Consider the following 25201-nt stretch of genomic DNA (forward strand, 5'->3'; position numbering starts at 1 on the left):
CTGTCGAAGCATCCCTATCAATGCATACATCATATTCCCATTAACCTAAAGTAAACACCAAGTCCACATCTTTGCTGACATAATAAAATTTATTTCCATTTCATGCATTACGGCAGCTACAAGAGTAATCATTTGAAACTGAAGGACAATAGCTTTCTCTGGTCATACAATGTAGCCTCATTTGTGAAATGAATGGAAAATCCACAGATACAAAGAAACATAGGGTTAAACAATCTTCGTTTTCTTTTTCATTTATTTCCAGCCTGTCAGCCATTCACTGACTGCACAGGATTCTGGGAGTTCAGAATTTTTACATCTGAATACATTTCACCGTTACGTCAAAACATAATCAGAAGTCAAAAAACTAACTCAGAATACTAAAAAAAAATAAATTGCCAAATGAAGCAAAAAGCATATATTACCATTTCTTTACTTTTGGCCCCTTGTAAGACTCTTGGAGCTAGAAGTAGCTACACTATTTCGTATCCTGAGGATTGCTGGAATTAAAGAAACTTCTATTGTGTCACCTACTAATAACCAGAGACTTCTCTACCTTTTTCAGTTCTAGACAAGCTGAACTCTTGATATGCAACGTTTACAGGCGGCAGGACTCTACCTATCTTCCATATCCAAAAGGTATAATATGTGCAAATTTGTATGAGTTCAGCAGTGATTAGTCCTCTGCTTATCTCAGACACTTTAAGCAGCAAGGAGAATTCAAGCCTTTATATTATACAACACAAAGACTGAACTACAACTGAGAAATTAACCCTTCCCAGGTAGTAATTAAAAAGTAGAACTTTTAAAAGGGAGTGGAGATTGGAGATGCCTAGGTCTTCCTTGTAAATCAGAAATCTGAATGTTAAAAAGCTATTCACTCCCTTAAAACTCAAGAACTGATTGATGCCCCCGCAGCGATTTTCACTTATGTTTTCAATACATAGAACAAAGTTACAGTCTAATAGTCTGCCATCAAATTTATCACAATTAAAGCGGTATCAAGTTTGCTTGAATATCACCTTCAGTTAAAAAGGGTTTTGTTTCTTTCAAATTTGGTGTGTTTTTTTTTTTTAATTTTTAGATATTGCTGATTTTTTTGGATGGGTCACTGACTTTAGGGATATGGTAAAAATTCTAAGCCAATAGATTAATAAAATATATGGAAAAAAATGCAGCAGTGTTACATTCAGGTAAAAAAAAGTAAGCATTCAAAAGCAAGTCAAATACCGAAAAAAAGGTTTGAAACTGATATTTTATTAACACGGTAGTTTTCTCTGTAACATGTGCTTACACACGCCGAGTCTGCTTAGAATTACGGTGTTTATGTACTGGACATGACAGGGTAGTATTGCATGTAGTTAATAAAAAAAAATACTTAAGATTTTCTTTCTCACAGGCAATTTTGTCCACGTCACTTATGAAGCTATTGCCAAATCTTTCCAAAGGTTGCAGAATTTAATAGGGAATAAAATAAAATGTTGAGGGAGGGAATTCAACAGTGGCATAGCAGAGCTCTCAATATGAGAAAGCTGTCTATGTGGACTTGCTGTTTTCTGCTTTTTTGTTTAAAAGGGAATAGAGTTCGTCAATGGGCTGAAAATAAGAAGGCGATGTGAAGTAGGCTTCCGTAGAGTCAATATCCTCACAGTATTGTGCAGGGTCAAGTGGAAAGCTTAATCCTTTTCTGGAACCAGTTTCAAGACCTTTCCAATTGCAATGGTCTTACCTAAAAAAAAAAAATCACAAAGAGAACAAACAAGTTACCAACAGTAAGGCCAAAGTAAACTATGCAAACAAAGAAGCATTGTACCCTTTAAGTCTAGTGACACAACAAGAGATATCAAATGATCAGCTGATGTTCAATTCAAAAAAGAGACAAGCTGCAAACTATAAAAACACCCATGAGTCTAAAACTTCCTAAAGGGGGTTGTTTGAGCTCAACAGCAACAATATAAAGCATATGGGTATGTGGGGGAAATTACCCACTGCCAGCCCAAGCAAGACATTTTAACATGTCAAAAGTTTTTAACTGTCAGGGGCTCATTGCTGACACCCACACCAATCAGGAGAATGATCCAGTAGTGCATTTAATGGGGAACTCCAGTGATCCCATAAAAAAAAGAAAAGAAAATGAAATGCACAAAATGCATAAAGGTGAACTCACTGATCCCCTACGATTGCTTGACACCTTTCCCGTTTGTCTACGCTGGTCCTAGCCCCAGATTTAAACTTTTACAAATTATCCCAATTTTAAATCATGGCACCCTACATGGTGCACTATAACTCCCAGCATGCATTGCACCTCAGAACCAACTGTCCCTGTCTTGTAGTATCTGCCCACCAATGGTTTGATCTGCTTAGCACAGTAAATAAAGTATCTATATATCTGTTTATTTACATAGATTAGGTGAAAGGAGACTGTTTCATCACTCTTTCTCTATACTATTCAGGAGATGCTGTTTCCCCACTGTGTAAAGTCTGTGGTGGGCAGGGTTATAAATGGGGTTACAGCTTGCCTGGCAACAGAAGAGACAGATCATGTGACCTCTGTCTCAGCAGCTTCAGGGTGTGAGTCAGGATGTGCTGCAGACAAATGGACCAATTTATTTAATAGAAACCTATTACAAACAAGCTTAGATTATGGTGGGGATGGAAGTGTTAAATCTTTCCTAACTAGAGTTTCCCTTTAACTCCCTGGCTTGCAGCAATCTCAGTCTAGGTAGCTTTATTATTAGTCTATGGGTCTGCCTGGATGGAGATGCTTCTCTCCACTAGTTCTCTAGCAGTTGGACACAGACCAGTCAAAATTTTATATTAAAGATATATGCTTTAAAAAGGTTTTCAGTGATTGAAAAAAATAGTAAACCATTATTAAACTGATAAATAAGTGGCTGCTCCAGCACAACCACTCCAGCGGCACTTGCCAGACTTTCTACTGTGCTACAGCAATGATATGCCCAAATCCATGTGATCAAAGCAGCAACATGTAGTACATAGGAAGGTCATTGCTGCACAGCAGTAACCAAAGACCAGCCAGGATCAATGGAATGTAGACACTGGTCTACAACTTTCAGCGACTTTCTTAGCTTCCCAGCCACACAAAATTTTCAAAGTATATGGATTTACAGAAGTCCTCACCTTCGTCTCGCAAGGTAAATCGGCCCATCTGAGGGAAATCTTTGAATGTTTCAAGGCAGATAGTTCCCGCTGTCCTTAAGCGGGCAATGCATACTTGATCTTGTTTGACAAAACGGGGCCGTATCTTACTTTTTTCCCCTGATTTTTTGTCTACCAAGCAGATTAAGGCCTTGAGAGAAAAAGAAAAAATACACCATTATTAGTTCATGCATCTGTGGCTAGGGCTGCAGTTTTTGAAAGCAGAAAAGGCCAAGAGTCACTTACTGTAATTTCAACTTCTTCAATACATGTATGAATATGAAGCACTGCATTGTAACCAGGACAGATGATTGATTTGTGCTCAATAATCACAATCTGAAAGAATGAAAACAAGATGCAGATTCATTTAGGGACTGTTGGGAAACTGCTGTAACAAAAAAAAAAAAAAAAAAAAAGAAAAAAAGACACACACACACACAAAGATTGTCAACTGAAAACCAGTAGGCTGTACCTGGGCATCAAATGTGCGTCCAGAATGACAAAGGTTGTTTGGGTCGCATAGAATAAATCCTGGAAGAATTTCCTCTTCTTCTATTCCTTTGAGCCTGAGCTTCAGATTTTCACCAGGTGCTACCAACTCAGTCTCTACTTCATCAGAGAGTAAGCCAAGAACTTCAACGGTGTGCTGTGATAAGGACACAGGAGGTAACACAATCCTTTCATCAATGGCACAAAACAGATTAAGAAATAATGTGCTACTCCACTGGGCTGCCATTGTAGGTGTGTCCATGGGGCGCCCAACATTGTTACATGTGGTCTTGCAAGCTTCTGTGTAATGAGCTTTGCCAAGTGGGTGTGAGAGGGGTATGTATGTGCATGGGGAGGCATGACCTCCCCGTACACAAGATTTCTTACAATTTACACCTAAACCAGCCAGGAGTAGTACACATGCAGTGCTTTCACTCCAAGCAGCACATCACGTGACCTAGACAGACTTTAAATATTAATCTATGAGTCAGTCTAGGTCTCAGACACAGAATGGGAGAGGAGCATGCGGCAGCTCATCCAGATTTTGCAGGGGCTAAAACACTCAGGCCCTGACCAATAACAAATATGTCTCACAGATCAAAAGTTATCTAATTAATTATTTTACTCTTTAAGAGTAGGGGTTGTTGACCCCTGTCCTACCGCATGAAGTGTTCGCCCAATACCACATCCATATGGAAAGGAGTGGTGACTGCACAAGTCTTTAGCATTGGGCAAACCTATCAAACTGTTTGTGTTTGGCAAACCTGAATGCTCAGCGTTTGATTCCCTGCAGCTGCAGAAGTTCAATGCCCCCCTAGGGATGCCAGAACAACATGGATACAGCCCGTGGCATCAAACTTCTGCAGCCATGTAGAATCTAACAGAGTGTTCGGGTGTGCATAACTTTGCTGAACACAAACATTTTGAAAGGTTTGCTAAACACTAGTCTCTATACACTGTCCATTGGGGCTTGGAGGGAATTTCTATTTAACAAAATTGGATGAGATGGCTGTGTAAAGTCAGGCTGGGTTCACACTGCGTTTCTGCAATACAGTTTTCCATCAGTTTAATGAAAAAAAAAAAAAAAAAATTGAATACATTTAAGTGCACCCGTTTAGATACTGTTTTAGCGTACACGAAAAGTGATCAACAAGGTCTGTTATTTTGTTTTTTTAGATAATGGAAGCCAATGGAAAAACTGATCCAAACAGATGCACACAACTGCATCTTTTTCATCAGTTTTTTTTTTTTTTTTGCAAAAAAAAATGGATTGCAAAAATGCAGTGTGAACCCAGCCTTACTATATACAAGAAAACCCCATTAACAATGAAAAAAGATATTGATTTTAACAAGTGTCAAAGTAGTTTTTTCATGCCCAGTATAGAAGAGAACACAATGCAACCAGACTGTTCACCTTGTTTGGCATCATGACAAGCTGCTGTCCTTTGCATATTGAGCCAGATTCTAGTTTTCCTAAAACCACCGTACCCATGTCCTAGAAGAAAAAAAAAATAAAAATAATAAAAAAAAAATTACACAATTAAGCTACTATTCAATTTGATTCATTAAGTCTATTCACTATTTAACCAACTAACTTGACAAAATGACTAGCAAAACTGTTTTCTAACATTTGTAGGTACAGTAAAGAGTAAACATTAGGGTCACCTTGTATTTGTCCACAATCGGAAGTCGGACAGGTCCATCATAAGATCTGTTGAAGTTTGGCAAGTTATCAAGATATGGAATAAATGGTAACCCACTGAAAAAAAATTGTGTTGAATTACTTGAGTGTAAGACAGTGGCAGGTACAAATAAATGTTTTTTTTTTTTACCATTCCAAGCAGTCTATATAACCTCTCGGGAATCAGGAAAATCTCTCCTAAATGAACCCTATGGGTCAGGAAATCTATTGGGTATGGACACCCTTCAAAATGTTTCTTGAAGGGTGTCCATGCCGGAAAATAGGCCCAGAAATTATACCTGTCTTATTATCTGGAATTCCATTACAGATGCCCCCAAGAACCTTATGGGGGCATTATATTCTGGACAGCTTTGAAAGCACATCCAGAAACTTAAATTCCAGATGCACTGCATGGCAGCCCATGCACAACACCAGCACTTAATTTATCATTAATTTCAGTGAGGTGCACAGTGGCTGGATTTCTTGACACATGTACCTCTAGATAAATCCAGCACATCTTACACTGAAAAGGTTTTACCAGTCTTCCACTTAAACCTCTTGTACATGGCAGTGCATGATTTAACTATGGCTTTATAGTAAGGAGCCATAGGCATGCTATGTGCTGACATACTGTGCCTTAAATTGTCACTTCCCTGCCAAAGGCAGCTTTTTCTTTTTTTAGGCTCCATACTTACTTGTACCATGGGCAGGATTCCACTGGATCCTTCAAGTTAGCGCCAGTCAGACCTGAACATGGCATAAAGTGAATGTCTTTTTTAGGGTTGAAACCAACTTTCTTTAAGAAGGGTACAAGTTTCTCTTTACATTCTTCATATCTGGAATAATTATATGTTTAGAATTAATAGTTGACATGGAAACAGTGTAAATATCAATATAAAGTAGTATTAAATACTACATAAAACAAAGCACATCACTAGAACGTTACCTCTACACAGCAACTGTGTTATATATAAATCACACATTGAAAGGCATAATACAGCACATGCAAGTCTAGCTTTATTACCGCACACAACCTAGAGACAGGTATGGCAGTTTTTGGAATCCTGGATAAGCCCTTTATTCAGGCTGCTTGACTGTAAAGCTAGCCATAAAAAGATTGTCAGTGGACCTGCCTGGCTACGTCGACAAGGACAACTCGTCAGGCTAAACAAGAATTAGACATTGTATTTCAACTAATCCAAACCTTTGGACCCCTCAAGCTCAATCCTGAAATAGTCAGAGGAATCTGGACATTTGTCTGACAATGTAATAGCTTGGATCTGAATTCATTTAAAAAGTGGTAGGTAACAGGTCATTTTTACAGATTTCAAATATAGCTTTTTTTTTTTACACAATTAAAAACACAATGTCATTAAATTCTATGTAGTCTCTTTTGCAGCGAGAATACGACAAGAACAGGAAGCCAGGGACAGACTAAACAGTCATAAACAGGTCATAAAGGAAAGATTGAGATTTCTCCTCTCAAAAACAAATTCCTGGCTTTGGCGTTAAAAATCAGTGTGTGTATAAACAGGCCATTAGTCTCCGCCCTCATTCTAGCAAGAGACCTCAATCAATCAAAAGTGTCATGTCAAAAGTTTTTCAAATGACTGTATTACGTACCTGTCATTGCTCCAGTTTACTGTTGGATCATCCATTTTATTAATAAGAACTATTAAATGTTTTACACCAGCCGTTTTTGCCAACATGGCATGCTCTCTTGTCTGTCCTCCTTTCTCAAATCCGGTTTCAAATTCTCCTTTTCGCGCAGAGATGACCTAAAGAAAATAAAAAGTTATTGAATATTGACCAATTCTATTTACTTCATACAATATGAAAAGAATGTAAAAAGTTGTAACAAACTCATCGGGTCACAGTACCAAGAAAACCTTCATAAAAATGAGATCCAGCAGAATACAGTGGTCCCTCAACTTACAATATTTTCAATATACAGTGTTCCTTTATGGACCATTGTAACTTGAGACCAGACTCAACATACAATGCTACAGTCACTATGTGTGGAACATGTACATAGTGAGATGATCGACCAATAAAAGTGGCCATTTTGCTGGTAAACCCACAGTTTTACTGAAGTGCACACACTGACTGGCTGTGTAGTATTTTCTCTCTACAGTACAGTGTGATCCAACACATTCTTTTCCTTACTTGCCACAGGATGAGGTGCTCCTTTGGGCACCAGGTGAGGGCAGCTTCATTTTACTAGGGCCCTGTGTAATCTGTACAGGACCCTGAAAATGCTCCTGTCCTCTACATAGAAAGAAACTTACAGCTTCCAGTAGCTTCTGACTATTGTATGCAAGGACTTGTTTTCCATATCAGTTATTTGCTTATTTTTTTCATTTTTCTCTCATTTTCGGATGACATTTTGGTTATGGTCTCAACATATAATATGGCTCTGGGAGGACCATTGTATCATATGTCCAGTGTATTGTCTTTAACGTTTCCCAAATTCTGGGGCAATATATCATGCATGATTTAGAAGCTACTATAGATGCAAAGTGAAGAACCCACATTAAAGATGGACATATTTGCTTCAGATCCATCATAAGAATTCTGAGCGTGTATAAATTTTAAACCACAGATGTTTCCCAAAAAGTATAGCATATAACATACCAGCACAGCCAAATCTGCTTGTGAGGCTCCCCCAATCATATTGGGAACAAAGCTCTTGTGACCAGGGGCATCAAGAATTGTGAAGTGCTTCTTCTCTGTTTCAAAGTAGGCACGGCCAACTTCTACAGTTTTACCCTTGTCTCGTTCCTCCTGGTTGGTGTCTAAAGCCCATGAGAGGTACCTGAAAGGAGGGCGAAATTATTATTGCATCTAAAAGCCCATAAAAAAATTAGAGATTACAAATGATGGATACTTTTAGTCAGATGATATCAAAACTGATCGGAACAAAGACTGGCACATGAATGGTGGTTTGCTTACTGCAAGTATGCTGAACAGACAGGTGTACAGGATGGAGGGAAACTGATGTATTTTATATGCACTGTGGCCTGGATAACTGAAAAGCATCCCCAGATTTTAGGACTAGGCTTTGTCTGGTTTCAGATGTAAAATATCAAAGGGGTTATCCAGGATTTGTTTGCAAATACCCCACCCCTGTCTCCAGGTTGTAGGTGGCATTGAAAGTTAGCTCCATTTACTTTAACCCTTTCACGACTTGGGATCATTCATGCCTCAATGCCCAGGTCGTGATTTTACATCAGCTTATGGGATCATAAAGATCCCATAAGCTGATGTCCCCTGCCGCTGTTACAATCTTGTATCAGCGGCAGGAGAGAGGGGAGGCGGCAGAGCTGACAGGCGCACGCCCGGCGCGCGTTCTGTCCTCCCTCCCCCCCCCCCCTGCCGGCCTCCGTAGATAGAAACCCTGAGGCTTCCAGTTTCTATGACTACCATAGGGACTCTGATTCGCAGAGAGGTAGAGGGAGAATTATCTCTCCAGAGCCCTAAAGATACTGCGGTCTTGCTATAGGGTTAACTCTCAGCACCGGAGCGCGGCTCCGATGCTGAGCGTTGCGGCGGGTCCCCGGCTATTACTGATAGCCGAGACCCGCCACGGATGACACAGGCGTAGCTCCTACGCCTGTGTCATCCTCTGCAGTAAAATCACGTCGCTGCAGCACCAGGCATAGGCTGCAGCGACGTGAATTTACTGTGCAGTGGCGGGAAGGGCCTAGAGGAACTGAGCTGCAAAACCCACACCCAAATTAAGGACAAGAGTGGGGCTGTTTTTCTAACAGTGGCCATGTCTTTCTAAGCTTGGATAGACCTTTTAAGAGGTAAGCGCCTCTTAAAGGGGTAGTGCGGCGGTAAACAATTATTCACAGAATAACACACATTACAAAGTTATACAACTTTGTAATGTATGTTATGTCTGTGAATGGCCCCCTTCCCCGTGTCCCACCACCCCCACCCGTGTACCCGGAAGTGTGGTGCGCTATACATACCCGTCACGTGCCGACTCGTCTCCGATCTTCAGTCTGCGATGTTGTCTTCGGACGGCCCGGCCGAATCCCTCCGAGCGTCCTGAGTGCCGGCTGCCCTCTTCAGCGTCATCGGCTGCTCAGCCTCGATTGGCTGAGCATAATTGTGCTCAGCCAATCGTGGCTGAGCAGCCGATGACGCGCCCGCGTCATCAGCTGCTCAGCCGTGATTGGCTGAGCCAAACTGTGCTCAGCCAATCGCGGCTGAGCATCTGATGACGCTGAAGAGGGCGGCCGGCACTCAGGACGCTCGGAGGGATTCGGCCGGGCCGTCCGAAGACAACATCGCAGACGAGTCGGCACGTGACGGGTATGTATAGCGCACCACACTTCCGGGTACACGGGTGGGGGTGGTGGGACACGGGGAAGGGGGCCATTCACAGACATAACATACATTACAAAGTTGTATAACTTTGTAATGTGTGTTATTCTGTGAATAATTGTGTTTGTTATGTTCAAAAGACTCTCAAAAATATAGACTAAAAGCAGACCCAGAGGCATCTGCTGCTCAGAATGTTTCCATGGCAGACTCCTGAATAGCTGGTCGTTCGGGTGACTGCCAAGTCGAGGGGTTTGTCAGCAACCACCATACTTTATTGGTCCTGTTAACTGTCTAAAAACAGACATTGGACCAGTTTCTTTTTATAAAACCTTTATAATATCACTCACCAGGTTTCTCTGTTCTTCTCTTTTGCTTCCCTTTCATATTTCTCAAGTGTTCTTTTGTCCACCATACCAGTTAAATACCTAAAATAAGAAAGTAAATATAACTGACCGCATAACGTGACGAAAACCAGAGACTAATCTACAGCAATAGTCCCTAACCAGTTGCTCCCTAGTTTCAGCTTGAGACTCCTGCTATACAGTTGTTACAGAAAGACTGAAGTTGATAAATTCAGTATATACTTACATTATCTGTCCACCAATAGTTGATTTCCCAGCATCTGGTGGAAAAAAGATAAAAAATTATTTATGTGACTGCAGGGCACAAAATTTTAGTCAAAAATTCCATTAAACTCTGCGGATTAAAACAAATCCAAGTATTGCTTATTGTTTGTTTTTTTTGCTTCATTTTAATGAAGCTGTCAGTGACTGCAAGACTACATACCTACGTGTCCAATGAACACTACATTAACGTGTTCTTTTTTGGGTGCATCGGGTGGTGCAACAACTGTTTTAGGTTTTGGAACTTCCTCCTCTTCCTCCATCATTTCTTGGGCAACTTCTTCAGAGGAGCCCCCATCTCCCGAGAAGCCGCCTCCTGGCTCTGCTTCGCTCGGCTCATCTTTGTGGTCCCAGGACTCTTCAGGCGACATCTCAGTCTCTCCATTTTCTACTATAAATACACAAAAGTAAAGTATAGTAAAGCATAATCAGTCCAAGCATAGTTTCTTAATCACTATTCAAGCTTTTTTTTTTCACTCCTCTTCATTATATATCAATATATACCAATATAGCAACAAAACACATGCCCAGCCTTCCCTTTATTCCCTTTCAAAGACAGCAAAGTGCTGTATACTCTGCTATCATGGGATATCTAACAGAGAGTGAATGGAGCAGTGATTGAGCACGCACCCTTATCCCTTCATTTACTTGGGGCCAAGGGCAGAAGAAATCTTTACGTTTTTTCTGACAAGTTGCCGGAAGTGACTCTTCTTTCCTCCCTCCAGCAGAGATACATGGCGATATCACTGACATGCCCTCTGCCACAGCGTCGAAAAAAAAAAAATGGACAGCAGAATGGGTAAGAACCTACCCACTTTACTGAATGAGACACAAAGGGGGGCACGATTACTGTTTAGGGTACTTTGTAGGGGAAAGGTAAGTAGGGGACTGGCACAATTGTGGAGAGAAAGTGAACAATACAGCTCAGAGAAGATTTCACCAGTGAGTTACTAGATGTAACTGTACAGTAATCCATTATAGACTGGTGTGTAATGATAAAGTAATGTTGTCACACCGTCATTATCTAGTGACCTCTGCACCCGGAGCCTCTGACAGCGCTTTGCATGCGTGGGGAGAGGTAGTTGTTGTTTATCATTTCCCCCTCCATCATATGAGACCGACCTCATTTAATGTGCTAATAACTTTATAAAACTAACTTATCCAAGTGATTCTGACATTATGTACTCAATGTACTCCATGTTTGAAGTAAATTTCATACAATCACCCTTTCAATGGAGAGACTAGGAAAGGGTTAACTATTCTGTTTTGTTTTTTTTTTTTATTAGCTTTGCTGGGCTGTTCTTTCCTGGCTCTGATCTTCTCTTGCACACAACGAAGCAGATCAGAGCCAAAACAGCTGTCAAAAGCCAGCCCCTCCTGTCAGTTTACATAGTGATTGGTCTACCATTACAGATGGACCAATCGCAGTAATCTCCGTAATAGGCCAGCGGTGATAGGTGCCTGGTTGGTCGCTGGGACCTGTCACCAGTTGCTGGCTGCAGTTAAAGTTAAACCATCACTGCGTGACTTTGTGCTTCAACAGTTTAACTCATTCACGTACATGTATGTGAATTTGCATTGAGGAGTTAAACAACAACTACTGGACAGCTTTCCTAGAATGTGAATTGGTACTTACCAACAGGCTCAGAAATATCCATGCCAACAACAGCATTGGAACCTACATAAAAATGCAAATCTGAAATCAGAAATTTTTTTTTTTGAAAAGGTTCACACAAACTGTTAAATTTTGACCTCCTAATTTCACTTAAACACATCAAAGCACACGCTTATTCCAACTCTGACTATTATGTATCTTTTGCTTCATATAAAAAAATTGAGGTCCTGGTTCATTGAATGACTATAGGGCGGCAGGCCAAGAACAGGTGGCACAGGCTTTTCTAGTTGCCATTGTGACCTGATTTAGGTTTGCCCTGAATGTAGACTCTTCTCTTTGATATAACTGAAGTCAGACACAGACAAAGATTGTGAACAAGGAGGGCTTGGTGCATCAGGTGACAACAGCTAAAATAACTAAAAACTGAAACAGAATCGACATCACTACTGAGAAAGGCAATAAGGCATACCTTCCGAAGACTGGGACTTTTCTTCTTGTGCAGAATTATCTGTTGTATCTAAATGGGGATGAATTAAAGAAATGTTAGTTATAATTTACAGAGTGAATTTATAGGGGTTATCTAGGATTCAAAAATCATAGCTGCTTTCTTCCAGAAACAGCACCACCTCACCTGTTCTCCGTTTGGGTGTTGAATTGCAGCTCAGTTTTTATGAAAATGAATGGTGCAGAGTTGCAATACCAGAGTTGCAATACCACATGCAAGAAGACAAAAGTGGGGCCATTTTTGGAAGATAGCTATGATTCTCTAATCTTGGATTATACCTTTAGGCAACGTTCACACATAGTATTTCAGTCAGTCTTTTCTCAACCAAAACCAAGAGTGGGTTGAAAACACAAACTGTGCAAATTTTCCCATTATAATTCTCTCCTGTCAGTTCAACTCATGGTTTTAATTAACAAAAAAAAAAAAAAAAAAAAGACTACTGGAAATACTATGTGTGAACATAGCCTAAAAGAGGAGTTCGTTTTTATAATTTGTCCCATCAGCAGCCTGCCATTTATTTTTTTGCATTGAGAAGAATCACAAGTATGTTTCAAGGGCAACCAGCAGGATATGGCTTCTTTTTACTGACATTTAAAACAAGCACACACAAATAATGAAAAGCGGCATTTACCAGTCATGGACTAGAGAAATTCTGGCTGGATTTATGGTGTCATTTTCATTTTTTTTTGTTTCTGTCTTCAATACATTGTGACCAAATGTTAACGTTTATAGCAGAATGATCCCCCCAAAGCTATAATTGCCATCAAGCCCAAACAGGGCATGCTAGGGGGTTGTGGTTTTGCAATAGAGAGTCACAAGTAAGGGAACACTGCTATATCAAAAAATCTTCTATCCTATATACACAATAGTCATGTGGTCTTGCAGGATAACAGTTTACCAGTGTGTGTACTTCTGTATAGTGTTCTTTCACTGCATTGTGGCTGCTACTTGGAAACTGGAAGTTAATAAATCAAGGCAACAGGAAAGTTGCAGCCAGTGCCCTACTTTTTACGTTACTTCCATGACTTTTCATTTTAATGCCTTTTTGGCTAGCTTTTACAAAATACAAGTGGCAAAGCTCAATTCAATCCTTTGGCACTGCTACTGTATCATATAGCTAGTGGTACAGGGAGATTTTACAGGCAGAGATCTTCTAATCAATATTTACCAATTACAATCACACAAAAGTGCAGCACAAGATGAGATTAAAAAGAGCCAAATTAAAATAAAAAAAAATATATATATATCAAAACTTTCCACACAGATAGACATCCATATAAATGGCTTTCCTCTCAATTCCAGATGACTAATACGTTTTACAAGTTCAGGTCTGTGCAATAACCTGGCAGAGGGGCACCTGAGCTACACCAGCATGCCACCGATCATGACCTTGACAAATCATTTAGCTTTCTTATCATATATAATACAGTTACATGTACGTCTACTGTGTTTCTCTGCAAAGACCTAGCTTCATTCTGCAGGCTTTTTGGAATAGGCTTCGGGTGAGTTCATACATACCGGAATCACAGGGGATCTCACGCTGCAAATCACGTGCTGTCAGTTTACATACTTGCAGCTGGATTTTCATTCTGCTGCGAGTATGCAAAGGGCTATCCCCCTTACCTGCCATGGCCTGGTGAATACTTTACCGATCCGCTTCTGTGGCCCCCGACTTCCTAATGTCCCACTCAGCCAATCAGTGTGCTGTCCTTCCGCATATTTACACCAAAAGCCCAACACCACACCCTGACTGGGCCACTGGACTGGTGCGTTATTAGGCTTTTGGCCCTATAATTTGGTGTAAACATGTTCATATGCACCTAGACTGGCCTCTCAGTTGGCACATTTGGTGTGACCTTCTGCAGACACTGATTGGCTGAGCAGAATGTCAGGAAGCTGGGAGTCACAGAAGCAGCCGGACCGTGGACCAGTAAAGTATTCACCAGGCAGCAGTGGGTTAAAGGGGTTATCCAGCGCTACAAAAACATGGCCACTTTCCCCCTACTGTTGTCTCCAGTTTGGGTGGGGTTTTGAAACTCAGTTCCATTGAAGTAAATGGAGCTTAATTGCATACCAAACCTGAACTGGAGACAACAGTAGGGGGGAAAAGTGGCCATGTTTTTGTAGCGCTGGATAACCCCTTTAAGGAGGATGGTAAAAAATTCAGGTGCAAGTATGTAAACCGATTCAAACTGACAGTGCCGGGAATCGCTGTGGAACTTGCAGCATGAAATCTGCTGCGATTGCTGCACGTGTGAACCCACCCTTAATATATAAGAGGTACTCCAAAGATAAGCCCTAATTAAAGTCCGCTGACCAGATCCCTGACACTGGGTGGCTGTGCATCAGCCAATCAGTGCCAGACTTGTTGTGCTCCACACCCTTATTTACTTAGGGTGGGTTCAGACTATGGAATTCTCGCTGAAAAATTCTGTTGCCTGTACACGTTCCTCACGCCTCTCTGCCCGTGCCATTGACACCAGTCTATGGTGTCTATGGAGCCGGTGGAAAGGTGAGAGGCAGTGAGCGCGTTCTAGCGACGGAATTCGGCGGAATTTATCCGCGAGAATTCCGTAGTCTGAACCCACCCTTAAAGGGCTTGTCGGGGCACCGCTGCAGCCACTGACTGGCTGGGCCTGCAAAAGGCTTCTCAACCTGGGAACAGCATTGCAGTGGGGACACAGAGGTAAGATACCGTCTGCGGCATGGAAGCCAGGGAGGTAAATGTAGTTTTATTATTTTAAAGCACCCCTTCGGGCATTTTTCGAAAAGTTGGTTATCCAACGCTATAAAAAAAACGACAGCGACTCATTAAGTTGTCATCACTTATATCAACATGGTGAACTCTGTAAGACCCACAAAAATCCAACCCAAAACAGTGGCATTGTTCTTTTTTCCCATTCTACCCCAGCCCAATTTTTTTTTAAAGATTTTCATTACACTGAATTGAAGCATTAAAAAAACAAAACAAAAACAAATTGGCTTGAAAAACAGAACCAACCACACCGTCTTATTCCTACATCAGAGAAAAAAAAAAAAAAGTCATATTTTTGGAAGGCAATCACAGCAAAAGGGAAAAGAACAACCCATAATACACTGTGAACAGAGAAGAAAGCAGATGTGGCGAAGGGGTAAGCTGGAGTAACCAAGTACTGAGGCTACACAATGTACAGAACCAGATAGTGAAAGCCTATTGAATCCTGGAAAAGCCCTCTAAAGAAAAAGAAAAACTTCAAGTATAACCTAATAGTGACTTCCATGTGAAGTGTGGGCTAAGGTCACGTGTCAAACCGCAGTCCTACAGCTGTTGCTCAACTACAAAGCTTTGTCTGTCCAAGCATGATGGGAACTGTAGTTTTGCAACAGCTGGAGAGCAGTCATTCTGACACCCCTGCTGTAGGTCACAAAGTAATAATCCTTCAATAAGAACCTCCATAGGCTGGATACATATAAATATGCTTTGGTCCATGTGATGAATGTTGTGATCATTATATGATACAGATGCCTATTTACCCACAAACCCAAAAATTTAAGTGTCGGGGTAAATGCCTAAGCACGTTGACTACTGGACGCCCTAGATTATGCCAGACTCAATCCAATTCTCTATATTATGTCATGATTGTATGACATTAGTAATGGGTTTACTACCTATACTACAATAGTATGTACACATATTATGACAGATTATAATAATCTAATCTTAAAACTCTGCTTATCTGGGGCCAGCCTCACTCAGAGCCGCCCTGCCTGCACTGCGACCACTCCCATATGGCGTGTATTGTCAGCACATACAGAACAGCGTGTCTGGCGTCACTATATGGGCCCGGTCAGGCCTCCCTCACACAAGCAGAATACTGTCACTACTAACACATGATGGGTGACGGTCACCAGGCAGGTAGACTTCACATTGCCTCATTCTATCTTATGGTGTTACAGTTTCTGCATATGAAGTCTACTAGTGGTATGATGAAAAGTTTTAGTTTCCTAATTTACTTTGTGCATCAGCTTTAATGGCTTTTCCAGATCATTGCTGGTAGTCAGGTAATTTTAATTTTGCTTTCGGGGGGTGTAAATCTGTCTTGGTCACATGACGCTCCCATGGTGCCTGGTCCTGATGAGGGGGAATAGCTGTGTACGCTTCAATAAAGTCTTTATATTGAAACACGCAGGGTGTAAAATGAAACTGGCTCAGTAGCCCCTAGCAACCAGATTCCACCTTCCATTCCTCAGACTCTGGAAAATAAAAGGTGGAATCTGATTGGTTGCTAGGGGCAACTGAGCCAGTGTCACTTTACACCATGTTTGATAAACCTCCCCCACAATGTCTATTCTCCATGAATCTCATCATTAGCATATCAGTATAGAGCAGTGCTTCTCAAACTTATTCTACTGGAGCCTCACCCAACAGACCAAGGCAATGCCTGGGCCTCGCCAGACTGACCAAGAGGATGCCTGGGCCTCACCATCTATGGTGAAAGTCCATTTAAAGGGGAAAATAATGCTAAGGCTTCCTTCCACCCATCTCCCAGGCTCTATATACTAATAAAGCAAGTACAAAATAAATTAATAATGCTGCTAAAATGGAGAATGGAGATTGTGAAAACTGGCCCCTTGGCTGGGCCTCACCAACAACTAGGGGGCGCCTCACTAGTGTGAGGCACCGGTATAGAAGACATATCATTTTGGTCCCTGCCTTTGAAGGGGATTATAATGCACAGTATGCCAAATCTTGCATCTACCTACACCAGCAAGCAAAGATGGATGCTCAAGCAGGAGAATGCACCTCTGGCTTCTGGGGTACAGTGCTAAGACCACAATAAATACTTACAATATGGAGAGGCCTGAGGGTCACATGGTACTGCGCTGCTTCCCACCCACAAGGCACCAAGCATGGAGGGGGAGTGAGGCGAGTAAGGGGATAAACTCATGGATTACTAACTGAGGCCCAGCACGGGCAGAAGAACGGATCTCTCCCCCGCGCAATCGTACTTGCGGCGTAAAGCCTCTAAATGCAGCAGTGAGGTTTGACAGCTGCATTTAGAGGCTTAATTAGCCGGCGCGGCAACGGAACTCACGCCGGCTAATAAAGGCGCTGCCCGGCTGTACATATCAGCCGGGATCAGCGTCGTTCAGAGCGGGGTCCCGGTGGGACCCCTCTCTGAACACCCCCTGCAGCACCATGACTTATCAGATACGTCATGGGTCGCTAAGGGGTCAAAGCAGTTATGTTGTGTTTACACAAAACAAGTTCCGAAACTCAGCAGAACTGAATAAAAAAAAATAAACATTTTTATATATATTATATATCTTATCCTTAAGGGTCAGGCAACAAACTCTATACACTTTTCTTTACAAAGTGGAGAGTTGGGAGATCACCATACGCCTTCGTATAAGGTGTATGAAGAACCTGACAGTCCTGAAATCACATACTGTCACTGCAGACTAGTTTGCTAGTTATCTATTAAAAGGTGACCAAAAATTAAAAGGAGAAGGCTGGCATTTTTGTTCAAAAGAGCCGGGGAGGAGGTGGCTGAACATGACAACATGCAACAACCTCCCCGGCTCCAGCACAGGGGTCGCTGCCCCTCACGCCAGTTCCCAGTCTGAGTGGGAACCTAGGTTTTGGCATGTCAGGCACGCTCAGTCAGCAGCCGAGGCGGGACCCCGCTACGGCCGCTGACTGGCAGAGCAGGGCTAACATGTTACGACCTGGGTCGCCACTCAGACCAGGAAGCGGCCGGGGTACCAGGAACTGAAGCTGGGGGAGGAAGGTGTATGTTATGTTTAGCTGTATGTTCAAGACGCTGGACTTCCCCTTTAAGTATAACTATGGACCATACACACAAATTCTAGTATAGGACAGCTCACCATTAGGCTGTGCATTCACTTACACATCATGGAGGATGGCTGTAGGACCTCCAATGATGAGAGTGAAGAGGCCTGTGCTTAGCTGTACTGAGAAATGCATGTCGGCCCCATTCCAGTGACTGTGGTGCGGAACCTGCACAATTCCTAGGCTGCAGTGGTACTGTGCGGGAGAAAAGATAGACAGCCTCATTCTCAAGACTGGGGAGATCACAGGGGTCAGATAACCTGCCAGGGACTGCACAGCCTAACAATATGGTCACTGAGCTTCTGGGCCCCTACTGAGGTTTCTGCTACAATTATGCAAAATGCAAGATTACATAGAACACAGCTGCAAAAACAGTGTTTTGTCCTCATGTATTACAATTCAGCTCCATTCACTTCAACAGACCTGAGCTGCAAAACCCACACCCAAACTGAGGACAGGAGAGGTGTCTGTAGAGGAAAGAGGCCATGCTGTTCTAAGCCTGGATAACCCCCTTCAAAGATCCCTAAAGGAAACAAACTTTTCTGTTCTTTTTCCTCTAAATCTGCAAGGTATAAGCAACTAAGTTTTAATTTTTGCTACAGTAATTTTTTTATTTAAACATTTATAAGACGAAAGGTATGTGCACATATAGCGTCAGATGTTTCCTGCACCTGGAACACGGACCCTGTATAGTGTCACTATGGTGTTCTGCAGTACATACTCTGTATACTTTCCCTGTACAATGCCGGAATACAGCATGTGACTTTCAGATGGTTAGGGAAATTGAGAAGCTGCAAATAAGTTTTTTTTTTTTTAAATAAACAACACCTGCTCACCTGAAAATCTGGTGGTCCCCACAGTGATGATGTCACATATATGACTCAATCAATAATGCAGCCAGCGATTGGCTACAGTGACAAGTGAATGGTGTAAAGGACCAGTGGATCAGCCAGGGCAGATGTATATATGTATATCCTGATCTTTCTGGACCATCACAGATAGCCCTCTTTAACAATGTTCTCCATCCTGCTGCAAAACTCAAAACTACAACTTTTATCCTGTTCTGACAGTGAAAGGCTGTACTGGTATATGATGGGAGTTGTAGTTTTGCAACAGCTGGAGAACACTGCCCTGTAATGACTCCATGGTAATGTCACAATATATGATGACTACAGCTGCCAGGTGAGCAGTAATTATATCACCGCCCTAGTCCCTGGCTATGGTCACAGCACTGGCGGCCACCGTCAGAGTAATTATATGGCCTATAAATATGAGCAATGTAATAACACCTGGTATACAGGCAGATCATGTGCAAACGCCTGTATACACTCTGGCCAATGTATGCCTGGGTACAGACTGCTTCTACCAGGAGTCTTCTAACCCCATACAATCAGACATTACTTCTGCCGGCGATATAAACTTCTGGAGTGGACTATTTCTGATCAGGTGACTCCGATGTCACACACACGCGCAGCAATGCTACAGAGGTCCTGTGTGTCACACACACACGTGCAGCAATGCTACAGAGGTCCTGCGTGTCGCACACACACGTGCAGCAATGCTACAGAGGTCCTGTGTGTCCCACACAGACGTGCAGCAATGCTACAGAGGTCCTGTGTGTCACACACACACACACACACACGTGCAGCAATGCTACAGGGGTCCTGTGTGACACACACGTGCAGCAATGCTACAGAGGTCCTGTGTCACACACAGACGTGCAGCAATGCTACAGAGGTCCTGTGTCACACACAGACGTGCAGCAATGCTACAGAGGTCCTGTGTCACACACAGACGTGCAGCAATGCTACAGAGGTCCTGTGTGTCGCACACACACGTGCAGCAATGCTACAGAGGTCCTGTTTGTCGCACACACGTGCTGCAATGCTACAGGGGTCCTGTGTGACACACACACGCAGCAATGCTACAGAGGTCCTGTGTGTCACACACACACACACACGTACAGCAATGCTACAGAGGTCCTGTGTGTCACACACGTGCAGCAATGCTACAGAGGTCCTGTGTGTCACACACGTGCAGCAATGCTACAGAGGTCCTGTGTGTCACACACGTGCAGCAATGCTACAGAGGTCCTGTGTGTCACACACGTGCAGCAATGCTACAGAGGTCCTGTGTGTCACACACGTGCAGCAATGCTACAGAGGTCCTGTGTGTCACACACACAGACGTGCAGCAATGCTACAGAGGTCCTGTGTGTCACACACGTGCAGCAATGCTACAGGGGTCCTGTGTGACACACACACGCAGCAATGCTACAGAGGTCCTGTGTGACACACACACGCAGCAATGCTACAGAGGTCCTGTGTGTCACACACACACACACACGTGCAGCAATGCTACAGAGGTCCTGTGTGTCACACACACACACGTGCAGCAATGCTACAGAGGTCCTGTGTGTCACACACACACACGTGCAGCAATGCTACAGAGGTCCTGTGTGTCACACACACACACGTGCAGCAATGCTACAGAGGTCCTGTGTGTCACACACACACACGTGCAGCAATGCTACAGAGGTCCTGTGTGTCACACACACACACGTGCAGCAATGCTACAGAGGTCCTGTGTGTCACACACACACACGTGCAGCAATGCTACAGAGGTCCTGTGTGTCACACACACGTGCAGCAATGCTACAGAGGTCCTGTGTCACACACACGTGCAGCAATGCTACAGAGGTCCTGTGTCACACACACGTGCAGCAATGCTACAGAGGTCCTGTGTCACACACACGTGCAGCAATGCTACAGAGGTCCTGTGTCACACACACGTGCAGCAATGCTACAGAGGTCCTGTGTCACACACACGTGCAGCAATGCTACAGAGGTCCTGTGTCACACACACGTGCAGCAATGCTACAGAGGTCCTGTGTCACACACACGTGCAGCAATGCTACAGAGGTCCTGTGTCGCACACACACGTGCAGCAATGCTACAGAGGTCCTGTGTCGCACACACACGTGCAGCAATGCTACAGAGGTCCTGTGTCGCACACACACGTGCAGCAATGCTACAGAGGTCCTGTGTGTCGCACACACACGTGCAGCAATGCTACAGAGGTCCTGTGTGTCGCACACACAGACGTGCAGCAATGCTACAGAGGTCCTGTGTGTCGCACACAGACGTGCAGCAATGCTACAGAGGTCCTGTGTGTCGCACACAGACGTGCAGCAATGCTACAGAGGTCCTGTGTGTCACACACAGACGTGCAGCAATGCTACAGAGGTCCTGTGTGTCACACACAGACGTGCAGCAATGCTACAGAGGTCCTGTGTGTCACACACACGTGCAGCAATGCTACAGAGGCCCTGTGTGTCACACACACACGTGCAGCAATGCTACAGAGGCCCTGTGTCACACACACACGTGCAGCAATGCTACAGAGGCCCTGTGTCACACACACGTGCTGCAATGCTACAGAGGTCCTGTGTCACACACACACACGTGCAGCAATGCTACAGAAGTCATCTGGTCCTGTGTCACACACACGTGCATCAATGCTACAGAGGTCCTGTGTCACACACACACACACACACGTGCAGCAATGCTACAGAGGCCCTGTGTCACACACACGTGCGGCAATGCTACAGAAACCATGTGGTCCTGTGTCTCACACACACGTGCAGCAATGCTACAGAAACCATGTGGTCCTGTGTCACACACACGTGCAGCAATCCTACAGAAGCCATGTGGTCCTGTGCAGAGACATGATGGCCCAGGACATACCATGCACAGAGGGGATTATGAGTCATATGTGACCACTGGACCCAGCTCACTAGGATGTCACTAGCTGACACACATAAGGACGAGACGCCACCATGATGTCACTAGCTGACACACGACTATGTGATGCCATGATGTCACTAGCTGGCACACATGAGGATGTGATGCTATGATGTCACTGCTGGCACACATGAGGATGTGATGCTATGATGTCACTGCTGACACACATGAGGATGTGATGCTATGATGTCACTGCTGACACACATGAGGATGTGATGCTATGATGTCACTGCTGACACACATGAGGATGTGATGCTATGATGTCACTGCTGACACACATGAGGATGTGATGCTATGATGTCACTGCTGACACACATGAGGATGTGATGCTATGATGTCACTGCTGACACACATGAGGATGTGATGCTATGATGTCACTGCTGACACACATGAGGATGTGATGCTATGATGTCACTGCTGACACACATGAGGATGTGATGCTATGATGTCACTGCTGACACACATGAGGATGTGATGCTATGATGTCACTGCTGACACACATGAGGATGTGATGCTATGATGTCACTGCTGACACACATGAGGATGTGATGCTATGATGTCACTGCTGACACACATGAGGATGTGATGCTATGATGTCACTGCTGACACACATGAGGATGTGATGCTATGATGTCACTGCTGACACACATGAGGATGTGATGCTATGATGTCACTGCTGACACACATGAGGATGTGATGCTATGATGTCACTGCTGACACACATGAGGATGTGATGCTATGATGTCACTGCTGACACACATGAGGATGTGATGCTATGATGTCACTGCTGACACACATGAGGATGTGATGCTATGATGTCACTGCTGACACACATGAGGATGTGATGCTATGATGTCACTGCTGACACACATGAGGATGTGATGCTATGATGTCACTGCTGACACACAAGGATGTGATGCTATGATGTCACTGCTGACACACAAGGATGTGATGCTATGATGTCACTGCTGACACACAAGGATGTGATGCTATGATGTCACTGCTGACACACATGAGGACATCATGCCATGTTACAGCAATGATCCTAAATTCAGACAAACAGTAGTCAATCAGTCTGACAGTAGATGATACCAGTATGTGGAGAGGGGGAGGTACTGGTCACGTTGTAGTCACCGGCCCCCCTGTGCTGAGTGGTACGGTCCATGAGCACTATAGTAGCAGGGCTGTAGGACACGTATGACACCCGGTGACCGCAGGGCGGGAGCACAGGCGGCGCCTCCCTTACAGGCAGCAGTGCAGGGCGAGGCGTCCGGCTCCACACCGACCCCGATCAGGCCTCCCTCCCGGCTCCTTACCCTCCTCCAGCCCGTCTGCACCCGCGCTGTCGCTCTTCATAAGGAAGGAAGGCACGAACTCGGCGGCGTGGACATTGGGGACGAACGGTTTGGCGTTGACGTTAAGCCGGGCCAGGGATGAGTTGAGCTGGGCCTCCGGGGCGTCAATGTCCGCCTGTTCCCAGGAATCCGGAGCGGTGTCGCTGGGGTCCATGATTTCCGGGTGTGTGTGCTGAGGGGGGAGGTGCGGATGGCGGCGGGGCAGGGGATGCGCTGTACCGACTTCCCCCTGGGGGTGTAGAGGCGGCGGCTAGGAGGCAGGAGGAGACCCGGCTGAACCCGCTGGTGGCGGCGGCGGTGCTAACCCGACTCAGCACTCACTCAACGGCTCCTCGTGTGTTGCCGCGACGTCACTGACGTAAGCCGGCGCACGGAACGCGACGCAGGAGGTGCCACTGTTGTAGTCCCAGCTTACCCTTCCTCTGATTACAAGCCACCAGCTGCGAACTACGAATCCCACAATCCGTAGCGTCCGTAGAAGCGGAACACCTCCTTCTTGCGTGCTTTTTATCACGCAGTCGCAAAGGACTGATGGGAAATGTAGTTCTCCACGTGACTGCGAGCATTGAATAACTCTGTGTCCCTGTGTGTTATTGGCACACATAAGTAGACTAGAGTGAAAGTGGTTTTCAGAGTATTTGCTTGTTTGTAGAGAGCTCCTCCAGAAGGAAGAAGGCCACCTCACACTAGCTGATAGCATTAGGCACCTGGCTGAAATAATTTCCTTCATTCGGCCTCATGCACACTGAGCAAAAGAGGCGGATTTTTGAGCGGATTCCGTGTGAAATTCCCCTCTAAATTCTGCCCGTTTAAATTGAGCAATGCATTTTTCAATTGTTTTCAATGGGCTTTGCTCTGTGCTATTCACACAGCAGAATTTCCGCCCGTAATTTTCCATCGCAGATCTGCTTTCCGCCCAAAGAAGTGACATGTTACTTCTTTTGGGCGGGTTCACACTACGGAATTCTCGTGGACAATGTCCGCGGAATTCCGTCAGCTGTCCGCCCGCACGGGCACACGCTTTTCCGCCGGCTCCATAGACACCATTCTATGGGCCGGCATATTCCGCGATCCGCTAAAAGAAGTGACATGACACTTCTTTCAGCGTATAGCGGAAAACGCCGGCCCATAGAATGGTGTCTATGGAGCCGGCGGAAAGGCACCCAGATGTGCGGGCGGACAGCTGACGGAATTCCGCTGACATTGTCCGCGAGAATTCCGTAGTGTGAACCCGCCCTTTGGCAGAATCTGCTAGAGGAATCCTATAGAAGTCAATGGAGCTTGAATTCTGCTTGAATTCCGCTCCTATTCTGCAAGGGTATGTGCACACTGAGGAAAAGGCAAGGAATTCAGCTTTGAATTCAGCTTGAAATTCCTCCCGTAAAATATGTACAGAGCAAAGTCCCATTGTGTTCAATGGGTTTTCTGCTCTGTTGTTCACACTGCAGAATTTCCGAGCAGAATTTTCTGCTGTAGATCTGCTAGAGGAATCCTATAGAAGTCAATGGGGGGCTTAAATTCTGCTTGAATTCTGCCTGAAAACTTTCAGCTACAATTCCTCGAGAATTGCTTAGTGTGCACATACCCCAAGAGCAGAATAGAAGAGGAATTTCAAGCAGAAATTCCGCCTCTTTTGCTCAGTGTGCATGAGGCCTTCTGGAGAAAAGCTAATTTGTATACTCACCCCACCCCACCCTCAATGGAGTATTGCCAGTAAAGGTCTCATTACACTGCTAGGTCTCCTCAGTAAGGAGAGATGACCATAAGTATTTGGCCATAAGTCTAGCAGGAGGATCCAGGATGGAG

The 25201-nt window shown here is 44.2% G+C and overlaps 1 protein-coding gene across 2 annotated transcripts; it reads right to left on the reverse strand.

The window, feature by feature from the left end:
- Positions 1–70: 70 nt before the first annotated feature.
- On the reverse strand, positions 71–23759 carry GSPT1 (G1 to S phase transition 1). Of its 2 annotated transcripts, none has more exons than XM_069983704.1 (15): positions 23357–23759; positions 12369–12416; positions 11921–11962; positions 10448–10675; positions 10250–10283; positions 10009–10086; positions 7961–8141; positions 6950–7104; positions 6022–6162; positions 5311–5404; positions 5060–5140; positions 3629–3802; positions 3403–3492; positions 3139–3307; positions 71–1726 (listed from the first exon to the last, which is right to left on the reverse strand). In XM_069983704.1, the coding sequence occupies exons 1-15, from the start codon at positions 23547–23549 to the stop codon at positions 1674–1676; spliced, it is 1761 nt and encodes a 586-aa protein (XP_069839805.1). In that variant the 5' UTR covers positions 23550–23759; the 3' UTR covers positions 71–1673. The 2 variants fall into 2 exon arrangements, with proteins under 2 accessions (XP_069839805.1, XP_069839806.1); XM_069983705.1 differs by having other exon boundaries at positions 23717–23752.
- Positions 23760–25201: the final 1442 nt, after the last annotated feature.

The sequence above is a fragment of the Dendropsophus ebraccatus genome, chromosome 9, assembly GCF_027789765.1.
Source record: "Dendropsophus ebraccatus isolate aDenEbr1 chromosome 9, aDenEbr1.pat, whole genome shotgun sequence".
Taxonomy (NCBI): Eukaryota; Metazoa; Chordata; class Amphibia; order Anura; family Hylidae; genus Dendropsophus; species Dendropsophus ebraccatus.